Source organism: Anarrhichthys ocellatus, unplaced genomic scaffold (genome assembly GCF_004355925.1).
Source record: "Anarrhichthys ocellatus isolate YVR2014 unplaced genomic scaffold, GSC_Weel_1.0 scaffold130, whole genome shotgun sequence".
In the NCBI taxonomy this organism is placed as follows: Eukaryota; Metazoa; Chordata; class Actinopteri; order Perciformes; family Anarhichadidae; genus Anarrhichthys; species Anarrhichthys ocellatus.
In genome coordinates, this window is record NW_022280160.1 from 279,132 (window position 1) to 294,141 (window position 15,010).

General features: G+C 46.4%; 1 protein-coding gene across 1 annotated transcript in view; it reads right to left on the reverse strand.

The window, feature by feature from the left end:
* Positions 1 to 15,010, reverse strand: part of ttn.2 (titin, tandem duplicate 2) — a 238,002-nt gene that overhangs the window by 161,249 nt on the left and 61,743 nt on the right. The window contains exons 65-75 of the mRNA XM_031877239.1: positions 14,670 to 14,951; positions 14,287 to 14,565; positions 13,323 to 13,610; positions 12,473 to 12,751; positions 6,055 to 6,336; positions 5,287 to 5,565; positions 4,069 to 4,356; positions 2,661 to 2,948; positions 1,932 to 2,222; positions 1,117 to 1,401; positions 767 to 911 (exon numbers count right to left, since the gene is read on the reverse strand). Of these exons, the coding sequence (XP_031733099.1) occupies positions 767 to 911; positions 1,117 to 1,401; positions 1,932 to 2,222; positions 2,661 to 2,948; positions 4,069 to 4,356; positions 5,287 to 5,565; positions 6,055 to 6,336; positions 12,473 to 12,751; positions 13,323 to 13,610; positions 14,287 to 14,565; positions 14,670 to 14,951 (2,986 nt within the window). The remainder of the gene's footprint in view (positions 1 to 766; positions 912 to 1,116; positions 1,402 to 1,931; positions 2,223 to 2,660; positions 2,949 to 4,068; positions 4,357 to 5,286; positions 5,566 to 6,054; positions 6,337 to 12,472; positions 12,752 to 13,322; positions 13,611 to 14,286; positions 14,566 to 14,669; positions 14,952 to 15,010) is intronic.

The following is a 15,010-nucleotide window of genomic DNA, read 5'->3' on the forward strand; positions in this document are numbered from 1 at the left end:
TAGTGTACTATGCTGTGTACTATGCTGTGTACTATATAGTGTACTATGCTGTGTACTATATAGTGTACTATCTAGTGTACTATGCTGTGTACTATGCTGTGTACTATCTAGTGTACTATGCTGTGTACTATCTAGTGCACTATGCTGTGTACTATATAGTGTACTGTGCTGTGTACTATGTTGTGTACTATCTAGTGTACTATGTTGTGTGTACTATGTTGTGTGTACTATATAGTGTAATATGCTGTGTACTATGCTGTGTACTATATAGTGTACTATGTTGTGTGTACTATCTAGTGTACTATGTTGTGTGTACTATACAGTGTACTATGTTTTGTGTACTATGGTGTGTGTACTATGTTGTGTGTACTATATAGTGTACTATGTTGTGTACTATGTTGTGTGTACTATCTAGTGTACTATGTTGTGTGTACTATCTAGTGTACTATGCTGTGTACTATGCTGTGTACTGTGCTGTGTACTATGTTGTGTGTACTATGTTGTGTGTACTATGCTGTGTACTATCTAGTGTACTATGCTGTGTACTATGCTGTGTACTAGCTAGTGTACTATGATGTGTACTATGCTGTGTACTATATAGTGTACTATGCTGTGTACTATGTTGTGTGTACTATATAGTGTACTATGCTGTGTACTATATAGTGTACTATGCTGTGTACTATGCTGTGTACTATGCTGTGTGTACTATATAGTGTAGTATGCGGTGTACTATCTAGTGTACTATGCTGTGTACTATGCTGTGTACTATCTAGTGTGCGGTAGTGACGCGGTGGTCTTACTCTCGGTGACGTGGGTGCTTCGGGGCTCCTGGGTGAAGAAGAGGTTCTCCAGCTTCTTGGCTGGACCAGCAGCTGGAGCTTCAGCAGGAGGCGGAGCTGCTCCTGGTTTCTCTGTGACGACAGCGAGATGCAGCGTTACACGTCAACTAACATGTAGTAAGATGTCTGCCATATGCATTAACATGAACATTAGGGAGGGACGTTAGTAAATCAGCAGCCTGTAACGTGATAAAGGGCTCTAATGCAAACACAGTAATACACGTAGATCTCTATAATAAGTGAGATTAAGTCTAATATTTATATTGATATTCTTTACCTTTGACGGTGACTTTGGACTTGCAGAACTCGCTGCCGGCCTCGTTGGTGGCCTTGCAGAGATAATCTCCGGCGTCGTGCCGAGAGGCCGGGCTGATCTCCAGACAGGCCGTCCCATCAGAGAAGCTGATCCTCGTGCTGCCCGTGGACGTCAGGTCCTTCCTGTCCTTCATCCACTGGACCTTCAGCGGAGCCGAGCCGCAGACGTGACACCTGAGACTCAGCTTGTCTCCCTCGTCCACCGTCAGCGGCTTCAGAGGGACGTCGAACACCGGAGGCTTCCTGGCTTCTGAGGAGAGATGTGACTGAACATGTAAAACATCTGATCCATCAGAACATACAGTCAATATATATATCACTGAACATGAACCTGCTCCCTGCTTACAGACAGAAACATCACTTTTAATTCAAAGAAATGAATCACGAAGGGAGGGAGGGGCTAATATTAGGAGAAATAAACGTGGATATTCTCTGACATTAAAGTGGTAAGTTTATGATGAAGAAAAGCACAAATGATGACGTTATATTTAATAATTACCAGATAAAGATCTCCTGACATAAGATCAGAGATCAATATCGGCTAAAACATGAATATCTCATCATTCCAACATCTACTAATTTCAAGAAAACTATCAGATATTATACTATCATACTGTTAACCAGATATAATAATGATGAGGTTAATCATGAGCTGTTATCACTGTTACATTGCTGTAAATACTTCACTATCTGTGAACAGTGAAAGAACAGATTATTAGAGCAGTGATTGATTGTTGTGTATTAGGTTACATATAAACTGAAGCACATGTTCTCCACCTGAGATCTCCATGGTGACGTCACAGGAAGTCCTCCCGGCCTCGTTGGAGGCGTGGCATCTGTACCTGCCACTGTCCGTCACATGACTGCTCTTGATGCACAGCACGGCCACGTTGCTCTTGAAGCTCACGTCGTATTTGTCGGAGCTGTGGATCTCCTCGTCGTCTTTGAACCAGCTGACGGTGACGGGCTGAGAGCCGCTGAGGCGACCTTCAATCTTCACCAGCTTACCTTCAGTGTCCTCCATGTGCTCAGACGGCTTCTTGGTGAACACCGGAGAGTTCTTACGCTCTGAGGAGGAGAAAGTGATGGTGAGGTTTCCTCCACACAAAGAAAGGCCCGAAGAAGGAGGAGAAGAAGAAGAAGGAGAAGAAGGAAAAGGAGAAGAGGAAGAAGAAGGAGAAGATGGGGAAGGAGTAGAAGAAGAAGGAGAAGAAGAAGGAGAAGATGAGGAAGAAGGAGAATAAGGAGAATGAAAAGGAGAAGAGGAAGAAGAAGGAGAAGATGAGGAAGGAGGGTTTTTACGTTCTGAGGAAGAGGAAGAGGAGGAAAAGAAAGTTAAGATGAGGAGAGGTGTGTTTCATCCACACAAAGAGGGTTAGAGAAGATAAGGGTCCAGGTGTCTACAGCTTAGAGAAGATAAGGGTCCAGGTGTCTACAGCTTAGAGAAGATAAGGGTCCAGGTGTCTATAGCTTAGAGAAGATAAAGGTCCAGGTGTCTAAACGTACCTTTGACGGTGACGTCAGAGGAACAGGAGTCCTTCCCCACGTCGTTGGCGACGTGACAGAAGTATCTCCCCGTGTCTCCTTTGTCGGCCTTCAGGATGGACAGGTGGGCTGTGTTCTCCACACAGCTCATCTTGTAGTTTCCTCCGGTGCGGATGTCTTTGTGGTCTTTGGACCATGTGACTTTGATGGGGGCGGAGCCGGTCATGTGACACTCCAGCTCCACACTGTCGCCCACCGTCACCTCCTGTGGTGGCAACTTCCGGTCAAAGACTGGCGGGTATCTGGGTTCTGTAGAGTCCCGAGGAAGAGGAGGAGAAAAAGGAAGAGGAAGAGGAGGAGGAAGAGGAAGAGGAGGACGAGGAAGATGAGACAAGAACAAAAATACAACATCTCACCGGTTCATTTTCAACCTTCAGTTATCAACAGACTCTCATATCAGGGTCCTCCAACAAGGTTCATTTAACATGTATGAAAAGAAAGAGAAGAAGAAGAAGAAGAAGAAGAAGAAGAAGAAGAAGAAGAACAAGAACAAGAAGAACAAGAAGAACAAGAACAAGAGAAGGAGGAGGAGAAGAAGAGGAAAAGGAAGAAGAAGAGAAGGAAGAAGAAGGAAAAGAGGAAGAGGAAGAAGATGGTCCAGGGTCCAGGTGTCTATAGGTTAGATAAGATAAGGGGTAAAGTGAAGTAAAGTGAAGTAAAGTAAAGTAGAGTAGAGTAGAGTAGAGTGAAGTAGAGTAGAGTAGAGTAGAGTAAAGTAAAGTGAAGTAGAGTAGAGTAGAGTAAAGTAGAGTAGAGTGAAGTAGATTAGAGTAGAGTGAAGTGAAGTAGAGTAGAGTAGAGTAGAGTAAAGTAGAGTAGAGTGAAGTAGAGTAGAGTGAAGTAAAGTGAAGTAGAGTAGAGTAGAGTAGAGTAAAGTAAAGTAGAGTAAAGTAGAGTGAAGTAGAGTGGAGTAGAGTAGAGTAAAGTAGAGTAGAGTAGAGTAAAGTAAAGTAGAGTAGAGTAGAGTAAAGTAGAGTAGAGTAGAGTGAAGTGAAGTAAAGTAAAGTAAAGTGAGGTGACTTAAAGGGTATCTTTAGATCTTAAATTGGGGTCACAGGTTTGACGAGGTTCAGTAACAAAACAGAAGAATGTGGGGGACAGAGGGGCGACTGTGGCTAAGTGGATAGCAGGGCTGTCTTTCAATCAGAGGGTCGGTGGTTCGAACTCCGGCTCTGCTAGTCGCATGTCGATGTGTCCTTGAGCAAGACACTTAACCCCAAAATTGCTCCCGTAGTTGTGCCTACGGTGTAGGAATGTGATAGACTCTGAATTGTAAGTCGCTTTGGATAAAAGCGTCTGCTAAATGACTGTAATGTAATGTAAGAATCTCTTTGACCCTAAAACTTTCTGATCAGTACGCGGTACAGACCTTGCAGAGTGAGCTTAGCTCTGCAGGAGGCCGAGCCCACGCTGTTGTTGGCCACGCAGGTGTATTCTCCAGAATGCCTCATCTCTCCACGGCTGATCTCAAGCACAGCGGTGTTGTCGTCGTACAGCGTGGAGAACTCGGCTCCCGGCCTCAGCGGCTCTCCGTCCTTCAGCCACGAAACCTCGATGGGCGACGAGCCGGCGACGCGGCACTCGAAGCGGACCGGCAGACCCTCGGTCTGCTGCAGGCTGGTGATCTTCTTCGGGAAGGACGGCGGCGTTTTGGCCGCTGGACGAGTTCAGATGGATCAAGAGTTATTTATAGGAAGAAGTGGTGGAGGTACATATACTCAAGTACAACTTTACTGGTATTTATACTTTATACTTCTACTACACTACGTTTATCTGACAATAACTGTTTACCAGTTACTTAACACGGACATTACATTAGGCTACAGTGTTTTTTACAGTGTATAAAATAGTTAAAATTACTACTTTTACCCTTCATACTTTTGCTGTTAATACTTTTGCTAATACTCTTATTTAAGTAACATTTGCATTTCAGGACTTAATGGAGTATTGTACAGTGTTGTATTGGTACTTTTTCTTTATATATAATTACTTCCACCATTGATGGTAGTTTGTACTTTTCAAAGAGGATTTGACCTTTTAGAGTTTCTGTCTCTGTCCACATGCTCAGTGTCTCACGTCTCACTCTGATGATTTAACAGAATATGAAGCTGCCAGCAACCCAAAGTATAAGACAAATATGAAAGATACCCATCAATAAAATCTAAATATGATCATAGCAGAGTTCAGGGTTGTTGTTTCACTATTTACACACAAAAGGAAACATGGAAGAAATAAGAAAATGAATTTAAATGAGTCTGTCTGCATGAAAATCTACAAAAATCTGAATATAATGATATATGAAGCAGTGAATGTTGGTCTCTACATGAAACACAAATAAAGTGATATTACTATGAATAAGAAGCGCTCAGTGTATTCACAGATGAATGTCTTTCTGTAAACATCACCTGTTCACACTTTCTTTGTTTGATTCATTCTTATTTACTTTTATTTTGTGTCTTTTATCTGATTCTGATCAGATAAACCAGCTGCTGCTCATAAAGAAACGGTACGAACGTCCCCGTATACTGATGGAAGGAGCAACAGTGAACCTGTGTGTGAATGTGGGCAGAAGGAGTCAGGTGATCACCTAGCACGTTGAGTTTACAGGTGGAGGAGGCGGAGCCTATCTTGTTCTCCGCCTTGCAGGTGTACTCTCCGACGTCGGCCTTGGCGGCCTTGCTGAGCTTCAGACAGGCCACGCCCTTCAGGTACTCCAGTTTACAGGTGGGGCTGGACCGGACTTTGCCGTCGGCCTTGAACCAGGACACCTTGATCTCAGGTGTGCCCGCCACCTGACACTTGAGACACACGCCGTCGCCTGTCGTCACCTCCATGGGCTCCAGGGACTCCACGAAGTACGGAGGCTCTAAGGAGACAAACAACAGGCCACACCGGTGAGAATCCTGACACCTGGTGGTCAACATGGGTACTGCACAGACCGGCACAACACGGCTCTGATTGGTTCTGGACGGATTTATTACAAGAACAAAAATCTGAATTTATGAGATTAAAGTTGTAAATATATTCTCTGAGATTATAAAGTCATACTTCCGTGAGAAATTAATCTTAATTTCTCTCAAATTAAAATCATAAATTCTGAGATATCTATATATTTTTCCAAGTTTGGATCAACGTCATGACATCCGTCCATCGCAGGTTGTTTTATTCTGAAAAGGTCCAAAGTCTGGATGCTGATGATGACATCAATAGTATTTCCTGATTGATCAATACGATGGCAAAGTTTCATTTGATGAGTTCATTCATTAAAGAGTTTCTCATAAGTGTATCTGTGTACCCGTCATGGTATCATGATAGGGTTCTATGGGAGAATCTCTCCAGGAGAAGAAGAACCTACCGAGGATGGACACAGTTGCGTCACACGTGTCCTTTCCGGCGTCGTTGGAAACCTCACAGGAGTATTTTCCCGCCGCCTCCTTGTCGTCGGTGCTCAGACACTCGAGGATGCAGGAAGTCTCCGTCGTGGTCACGTTGTATTTGTAGGACGCGAAGATCTGCTGGCCGTCTTTGAACCAGGTCACCGTGATCTTAGGAGTCCCAGAGTAGGAACACTCCAACGTCAAGGCTCTACCCTTCTCCACCGACACATCCTTCAGCTTCTTAGAGAAGGCTGCCGGCTCTGAGGGACAGAACCAGAACCAGGAGGTTATGAGAGGACACACAGAACCAGAACACAGAAAAAATGCAAACTGACTGTCTTTGATTATTTATTTTACAAAAATTGAAAATCAATATAATCTATACATCCAACATGTTTCCATAAGTATTACAACCAATGTTGGAAGAAAATGTTGGTTCTACGTGTTTTAATATTTACATTTCTACATCCTCTACTTCCAGCCTCTCCTCCTCTCCCCTCTGCTCTCCTCTCCTCTCCTCTCCTCTGTTTCCGTTTCCGGTTGCGTGTGAGGGTGAGTGGTGGACGTGAGTGTGGCGCGGAGGTTTGATTGTACTTTCACTGCTTTGGGTTTTGTTCCTCTGTTCTTCTGTCTCTGCGCATGAGCAGGTAAGATACTAAGCAGTGTATTTATCGGTAGAACGTGTGATTAGTGGTGTTTGGCGTTGTTCGGGAGGATGGCGTCCTCCGAGACGCCACGCCCGTCAATCCGGCAGGGAGTCCGGGTAGTTCCACCGGATAGCAGCGTGTCAGTAGAGGAGGTGCTGCTGGCTGTGGAGAGCAGGTGGGACATGACAAACTCTCCTTTGCATCTCGCATGAATAAAGCTGTGGTTGTGTTCGTGACGAGCGAGGCTTATGTCCACAAGCTGATAGAGAGCGGCGTGTTCATCAGGGACAGCTTCGTGCAGGTCTCTCCGCTCTCAGTGCCCTCTACGCGGATCACCGTGTCCGGTGTTCCGCCGTTTATACCGAACGAGCTGTTAGAAAATGAGCTGCGCAGGTTTGGAAAGTTTGGCAGCAGATTTAAAACAGTCAGTTTGGGGTGTAAGGATCCCAAACTGAAGCACGTGCTGTCTCTTAGGCGGCAGGTCTTCATGTTCCTGGAGTCACCTACACAAACACTGGAGGTGTCCTTCAGGGTTAAACACGGGGAGGGTCGGGACAGATCAAATGCTTTGAGTGTGGACATGTAGGACACAAACGATTCGCGTGTCCGCACAAGCGGCAGAGAGGCGCGGAGGCGGAGCCGGCCGCGGAGCCTGCAGCTCCGGCTGCGGCCGCGGTCGCGCCGGCGGCGGCTGTTGCCGGTGCAGTCGGCGGCGTTTCTTCGTCTTCTGCTGATAACAATAATGTCGATAAGGAGGATCAGGGCCAGTCTTACAACCAGCAGGCTTCTGTGGTGGCGCAGAACCTCACTACATGTGGTACCGAAGCACCACCACAGTCGGTAGAAGTCTGTGAAGAGGCAGCTACAGGTTCAGCAGGTGGAGATCTCACCATAGCCTTAGATGAAGCACAGAGTGTAGGGTCTGTGTCCAACAGCCAGCTGTCTTGTGAAGGAGAGGACATGGAGTATGAGAGTGGATCAGATGTTGCATCTAATTCTGAAACGTGCATTAAAAGCACTGATCTGTATTCACTAGAGGAAATAAACTCGTTTTTGGATGTAACTTACAATAGATCTGCAAAAGTGAGTGATTATTTCCCTGACATTGAGAAGTTCATACGATCTGTTGGGGTGGTGCAGAGAAAGGTGGGTTTGGACCTTCTAGATGGAAAAAAGCGCTTCCGCCTAAAGAAACACATCACAACCTTGAGGAAAGTAAGGAAAAGTGGAAGAGTTCAAAAAACTAAGACAGTTTAACATGATCATGTGTCACACGGGGGTTTCCACTTTCCACTGCTTACTTATCTTGTCTTACCTCCTTCCATCCTCTGACCTTTCTATGCAGAGCTTCAATTTAGGATCTTTAAACATCAATGGTGGGCGGGACGGGCATAAAAGAGCATTAATACAGGAGGTTGTAAATCAAAAAATGTTGGACATCCTCTTTTTGCAAGAAACTCACACCATTCCAACAGATGAAGTAGACTGGGGTTTATGGTGGGAGGGCTCATGCACCCTGAGCCACGGCACCAATCTTAGTGCCGGGGTAGCCGTGCTGTTTAGAACAGCAGCTAACGCAACCGTCCTGTCAGTCACTGAGGTGGTGAAGGGTCGTTTGCTGATGGTGAGGGCAGAGATAGAGAGCTCGCTTTACTGCTTCGTGAACATATATGCACCGAATCAGGGGCCAGAAAGAGCATGCTTCTTCACTACGCTGCAAAACGAACTGCAGAGCTGCCATCAGGAGCAACTGATCATCGGAGGGGATTTTAACTGTACTCTAGACTTCACCATAGACCGGAACAGTGAGGAACCACACCCACAGTCAGCTCAGAGTCTCCACAACGTCATCACACACTTAGATCTGTTGGACACGTGGAGAATAAAACACCCATCAGACAGACAGTACACATGGGTTAGAGTCAGCAACGACGGGATCAGTGCAGCCAGGCTGGACAGAATTTACATCTCTCACAGTCTCAGTTCCAGACTGAAGAACAGCACAATCAGTCCAGTTGGGTTCACCGATCACCACCTCGTCAGTTTAGGTTTGATAACCTCACCAGGTGAAAGGGTTAGCTCCTACTGGCATTTTAATAATAAACTTCTACAGGACAGCACTTTTTGTCAGAGTTTTGGGGTTCTTTGGCAGCAGTGGAAAACTGAAAAAGTTTGTTTCAGTTCTCTGAAACAGTGGTGGGAAGTCGGAAAAGCGCAGCTCCGTGTGTTCTGCCAGCAGTACACCTCAAACGCCACCGCTATAATCAAGTCTGCTGTTAAAGACCTTGAAGCCAACATAAAGATCATTGAGGAGGGCTTCCAGAGAGACCCAGATCCCGGTGTGGGCCAGCTGCTGAAGGAGAGGAGGTTGGAGTTGAGCTCCTTCCTGCAAGAGAGAGTGAAAGGAGCTCTGGTCAGGTCCCGTTTCCTCCAGTTGAAGGACATGGATGCCCCAAGCTCGTTTTTCTTCAACCTGGAGAGATCGGTGGCGCAGAGGAAGCGGATGACCTGTCTGAAGCTCCCAGGAGGCAGGATAACCACTGACCAGAGGGAGATGAGGACCCATGCCATGGGCTTCTACGCTGCTCTTTTTGGGGAAGAGCAATCCTGTACGGAGAGCAGTAGGGAGCTCCTGGAGGGTCTTCCCCAGCTCAGTCCAGCAGAGAGGGCTATGCTGGACGGAGAGCTGACGCTGGAGGAGCTGACGGTTGCAGTGAAACAGATGGCTTCAGGAAAGACTCCGGGAATCGACGGTCTCTCCTCGGATTTCTTTAAGAAATTCTGGAACATTATCGGTTCTGACTTACACTCTGTTTTGATGGAATGTTTTAAAACAGGATCACTTCCTGTTTCATGCCAGCGGGCAGTACTCTCCCTGCTGCCTAAGAAGGGCGACTTGGCCCTTCTTAAGAACTGGAGACCAGTGGCCCTGCTTTGCACAGACTATAAGGTGCTTTCCAGAGCCTTATCTAACAGACTAAGAGACTACCTGGAAGTGGTTGTAAATAGTGACCAAACGTACTGTATCCCAGATAGAACAGTTATGGACAATATTTTTCTCATCCGTGATGTGCTTGATGTATGTAAATTCCACGATGTCGATGTAGGTATTGTCTCACTAGACCAGGAGAAGGCTTTCGACAGGGTGGGTCACGCATATCTGTTTTCTGCACTCAGGGCTTTTGGGCTTGGTGATGGGTTCTTGGCTTGGGTGGGTTTGCTGTACAGTGGTGCTGAATGTATGGTCAAAATGGGAGCTGGCCTGAGTCGACCGATCCCTGTACAGCGAGGGATAAGGCAGGGTTGTCCTATCTCAGGGCAACTATACAGCCTCGCTTTTGAGCCTCTGTTGTGCAGGCTGAGAAGTCGGCTCAGTGGTCTGTCACTGCCTGGGTCCTCCAGTCTTTGTAGTCCCCTCGCTGTGTCTGCGTATGCTGATGATGTAAACATCTTCATCAGGGACCAGGGAGATGTTCTATGTCTGCAGGATGCTTTGTCTCTTTATGAGAGGGCTTCATCTGCACGGGTGAACTGGGAAAAATCTGAAGCCTTATTGGTGGGTCAGTGGAGACATCAGACGGTGCCTCATCTGCCTGGAGGTCTTCAGTGGGGTAAAGAAGGTCTAAAAGTGCTGGGTGTGTTTTTGGGCTCTGAGGTTTTTGAGAAAAAGAACTGGGAGGGAGTTAAGGAGAAGGTGTGTGCTCGGTTCTCTAGGTGGAGATGGTTACTACCCCAGTTGTCATATAGGGGAAGACTTCTGGTTGCTAATAATTTGGTTGCCTCGACTCTGTGGCACAGACTCATCGCTCTGACGCCACCTGGAGGCCTCATAGCAGAGATACAGAGGTCTGTCGTGGACTTCTTCTGGTCCGGCCGGCACTGGGTTCGTGCAGCAGCTCTCTATCTGCCTGTGGCAGAGGGGGGGCAGGGTCTCATCGATATCCAGTCCAGGATCGCCTCTTTCAGACTCCGGACTGCACAGAAGCTGCTCTATGGCTGTGGCCCCAGCTGGATGGACACGGCTCGACTGCTGCTGAGGAGAGCTGGGCGGTTGGGATATGATAAGCAGCTCTTTCTCCTACAACCTGAGGAAGTGGACTTGGCCGGGCTGACGCCGTTCTACGGCTCTGTTCTGCAGGCGTGGCAGATTTTTAACATTTCACGTAAAGCTGATGAGACTCCGGGCGTGTGGCTGCTGGAGGAACCTTTGTTCTTCAACAGCTTCATTAGAACCCAAATGCTGCAGTCTGCCAGCCTGAGAACTCGTCTGAGAGAAGCCAGCTGCACTAAACTGGGACATTTGGTGAAGATGTCATTAACAGCAGCATCTATGGTCACCTTCAGGCAGAACACTAACATCACGTCTGTCAGGTTGACCAATAGAATAGTGGAGGAGGTCTGTGCCGCCCTGCCACAACGCCTGAGAGCAGTTGCAGGAAACTACTCTGTCTGACCAATGGGATGAAGAGAGTGAGTACACCCCCCCCACTCTGCTCATTGCCCCAGCGGTGGGGGACTGGCAGGGGGGAGGAAACAAGCTGCTGACGTTCACAACCCCTCACCTGGACAAGTTTCAGGCAGCAGAGAAAAAAGCTATCTATGAAATCTGTGTAAAGGTTGTGAACCTCCGCTCTCTGGCAGGGTTGACAGAGTCGAGGTGGACCGAGTTCTTTGGCCCAGGTTCTTCCCTGAGAGGCAGCTGGAGGTGCATGTACAAGCTGCCCGTTGAAAAACGGACAGCAGACCTCCAGTGGAGGGTTGTACATGGAGCTATAGCCACCAACAGATACCGGGCACACCTGGATCCACAAATTGGGGAGGAGTGTTATTTCTGCGGTCAGACTGAGACCCTGGAACACTTGTTTGTTCAGTGTCCTCGGCTCTCAGCACTCTTTGAACGGTTAAAAAGATGGTTTCAGGGTCTTGGAGAGGTTTTTTCTTTTATGTTGTTCATCTTCGGTCCAAAATACTGCTCAAAAAAGAAGGCTGTCCACACAATGGTGAACTTTTTATCTGGTTCTGCCAAGTTGGCCATCTGGTTGACACGGAAGAATCGGGCTCGGGGTGCCGGTACTGAGGATCCGGTGAAAGTTCTGGAGGGACTGTTGAAAGCCCGACTCAGGGTGGAACACACCTACTACCAGACAGTGGACGATTTACAGGCTTTCAGGGACAGATGGACTACTGGGAGCATTTTATGCTCAGTGGGTGCTGGTGGAGAGCTGGTGGTGAACTTCTGAACATATTGATCATTGAAATTGATTGTTTATTTGTTCTTTGGTGCTTTATTTTTTGGTTATTTGTTTTTATTTTATTGATTTTCTGATTATTAAGTGATGATTTAGAGTGCTTCTGTTTTTCACTGCAATAGTGAAATAAAGGGACTTTAAAAACCAAACCTCTCCTCTCTCTCCTCTCCTCTCTCCTCTCCTCAGCTCACAGCTTAATGTTTTTACACAATCTGGTTGAAGCAGAAGGTTTATTTTAAATGAGAACATGAAGAATAAAATGTTTTAGATGAAATTAAGCTATTTTAAGCTTCGTTTTGTTCCTTTTTCTCATGGAAGCTATTGTCACACATGTTGCGTTCAAAGACCGTCGGAAAGATGAAAGTCTTCTTCAATAATGATCATTTAGGTCCCCTGATGTTTGTTAAGCAGACCGGGACATGGAGTCCACGTTGCTGGTCTCTTTTCCTCCCACCTCCTCCAGCTGTAGTCCACGCCTCACTCCATTGAAACACACTGACCTTTGACGGTGAGGTTGATGGGGCAGCTCTCCTTGCCGGCGTCGTTGAGGATCTGACAGGTGTACTCTCCGGCGTGAGACCCGTCCACCCTGAAGAGCTCCAGCAGAACCTGGTTGTCCTTCAGGGAGAACTCACATCCTCGTCCAGACAGGATCTCCTGGGCTCCTCTGAACCACTTCAGCCTGAGGGGGGCGCTGCCTTTCACCATGGCGGAGAAGGTCACGTCTGAGCCTGGCATGGCCTCCACCGGCTGAGGAGGCACCACGAAGGATGGGGGTTCTGGGTACCGGAGGACAGAGATGGGTCAGACATGGTGGACTCTGGTGTATCCGGAGGTACTGGTTTTACTGAAGGAGGTTTTCTCTCAGACTAATCAATTCCTCTCTATATTCTGAAGGATTCTACAGATCATTCAGACTCTGATTTCTACATTTGATTACTAAAAACATGTCTGTTGATTTATGAAGTGATACAAATACATAATAACCTCCTCTCTGTAGAAACATTTGACTCTAATATGTCACGGAACTGAAACAAGAATGTTTAACCTGGTTTCATCCAGTATATAGTACTTTATACTGTACTACACCTCAGAGGTACATACTGTACTTTATACTGTAGTACACCTCAGAGGTACATATTGTACTTTATACTGTACTACACCTCAGAGGTACATATTGTACTTTATACTGTACTACATCTCAGAGGTAGATACTGTACTTTGTACTGTACTACACCTCAGAGGTACATATAGTACATTTTTCTCAGCAGTAACATTAATCCAGAAACGTCTGCTCTCATAGTAAAACTCTGCCTCATTAAATCATTAACATCAGAATGTCTTTCTGACCTTTTACGACCAAGGCGGCTGTGGTGTCGCTGGATCCCGCCTTGTTGACGGCTTTACATTTATACACTCCAGAGTCGGACAGCTTCAGCGTGGACACTTTGAGCGTGCAGCTGTTGTTACTGAAAGCGATCTCATAGTTGGGTCTGCTCTGTATCTCCTCCCCATCGTGGTACCATGAGATGGTAAAAGGTGGGGAGCCCGACACTTTGCACTCCATCTCTCCAGCTGCTGCAACGACCGTGTTGCAATCCTTCAACTTCCTAGAGAATGTTGGAGGTATGATCTTATCTGTTGGGGAGAGAAACCAGATGTTAGCGGTGCATCAGGACAAACATAAGAGTCAATGTGCTGTCATTAACAGGGCTGGTATGACCACAGTCAACACTGAATATCTGGTCAGAATATAAACTTGTTGGCTCATTCTTTATCAGATAGTTCCTGATTTTAATCAAAATTGTGCCAACTTTAAGGTGCTATTTAGGTAAAGTTCATGTGTGGCTCCTTGTTTTGAAACATTTAACATTTGAGAACTTCTAAGGGTTCTCTTGTGGTTCTAAGGGAGACCAGTGGCTCTCTAGCCCCCAAAATAGGGCCAATATTACTGTATGTTTTTCAACCCGCATTAATCCCCTGGGACGAGAAACAGTAATGAATATAATGTATGTTAACACTGAATGAGTGTCTCGTTAGTCTTTTGAAGAACCAAACATAAGGTGATGTTGGTATGTAAGTTGTGTTTAATGTATTTGGTTCTCCTAAAAGCACAGGTGGTCCCAGTCTGCCCCCCCCCCAAATTGAAATGGTCTAGAACTACCACTGTTTGAAGAAAATCCCTGTTAAAAGTAAGTAAGATATAAAAAAGGACATAGAGAGAAGATATTTTGGTATTATTACTAAATCGCAGGTATCATATTGGCACTAACTTGTAAATACCCAGTCATCAAAGAAGGAAGAGGACACCAACCTAAAACAGTGAGATTAATTTTACTCAGGTCCTTCCCGACCTCGTTCATGACCTCAAATGTATATTCTCCCGAGTCCACTTTCTCAGCAGAGAGGACGTTCAGGCTGGAAATCATCTGAGAAAATGAGATTTTGTATTTCCTCCCGGAGGCCAGCTCGACACCGTCCTTGAACCACTTCGGTGTCAGCTCGGGGGTTCCACACACTTTGACCTCCAGGGCGGCGATGTCGCCCGCCGTCACGCTCAGAGCGTCGGGCTTGTCCACTATCTTAGCAGGTTCTGGAATGAACAGAGAAGCAGAACATGTTCTTAATCAAACCTGCAGGACGAAGGAAGGGGGGAAAAAAACTGCATGAGAAAGAGAGAATTATATGATTACAAACCTAGAACAGTCAAGTTAGCGAAACACTCCACACTCCCAGCATCGTTTCTGAGTTGGCAGGTGTATTTGCCTGCCGTGGTTGCATCAGCCTTAAAGACTTTAAGAGCGACCATGTTGTTCTCAAAGGTGATTTTCCTGTTGTCACCGTCCCTGAGAATGTGATCCTTGTCTTGAACCCAGGACACAGTAATGGGTTCAGAGCCTTTAACAGTGGCCACAAGGATCACCTCCTCTCCCAGTATCACTGTCATGTTTGACAGTTTCTTCACAAACGACGGCGGCTCTGAAGAGAGGAGACAAACAGCGCAAAAGGGAAAGTCAGCAGGGTGACAAAGTTACCTG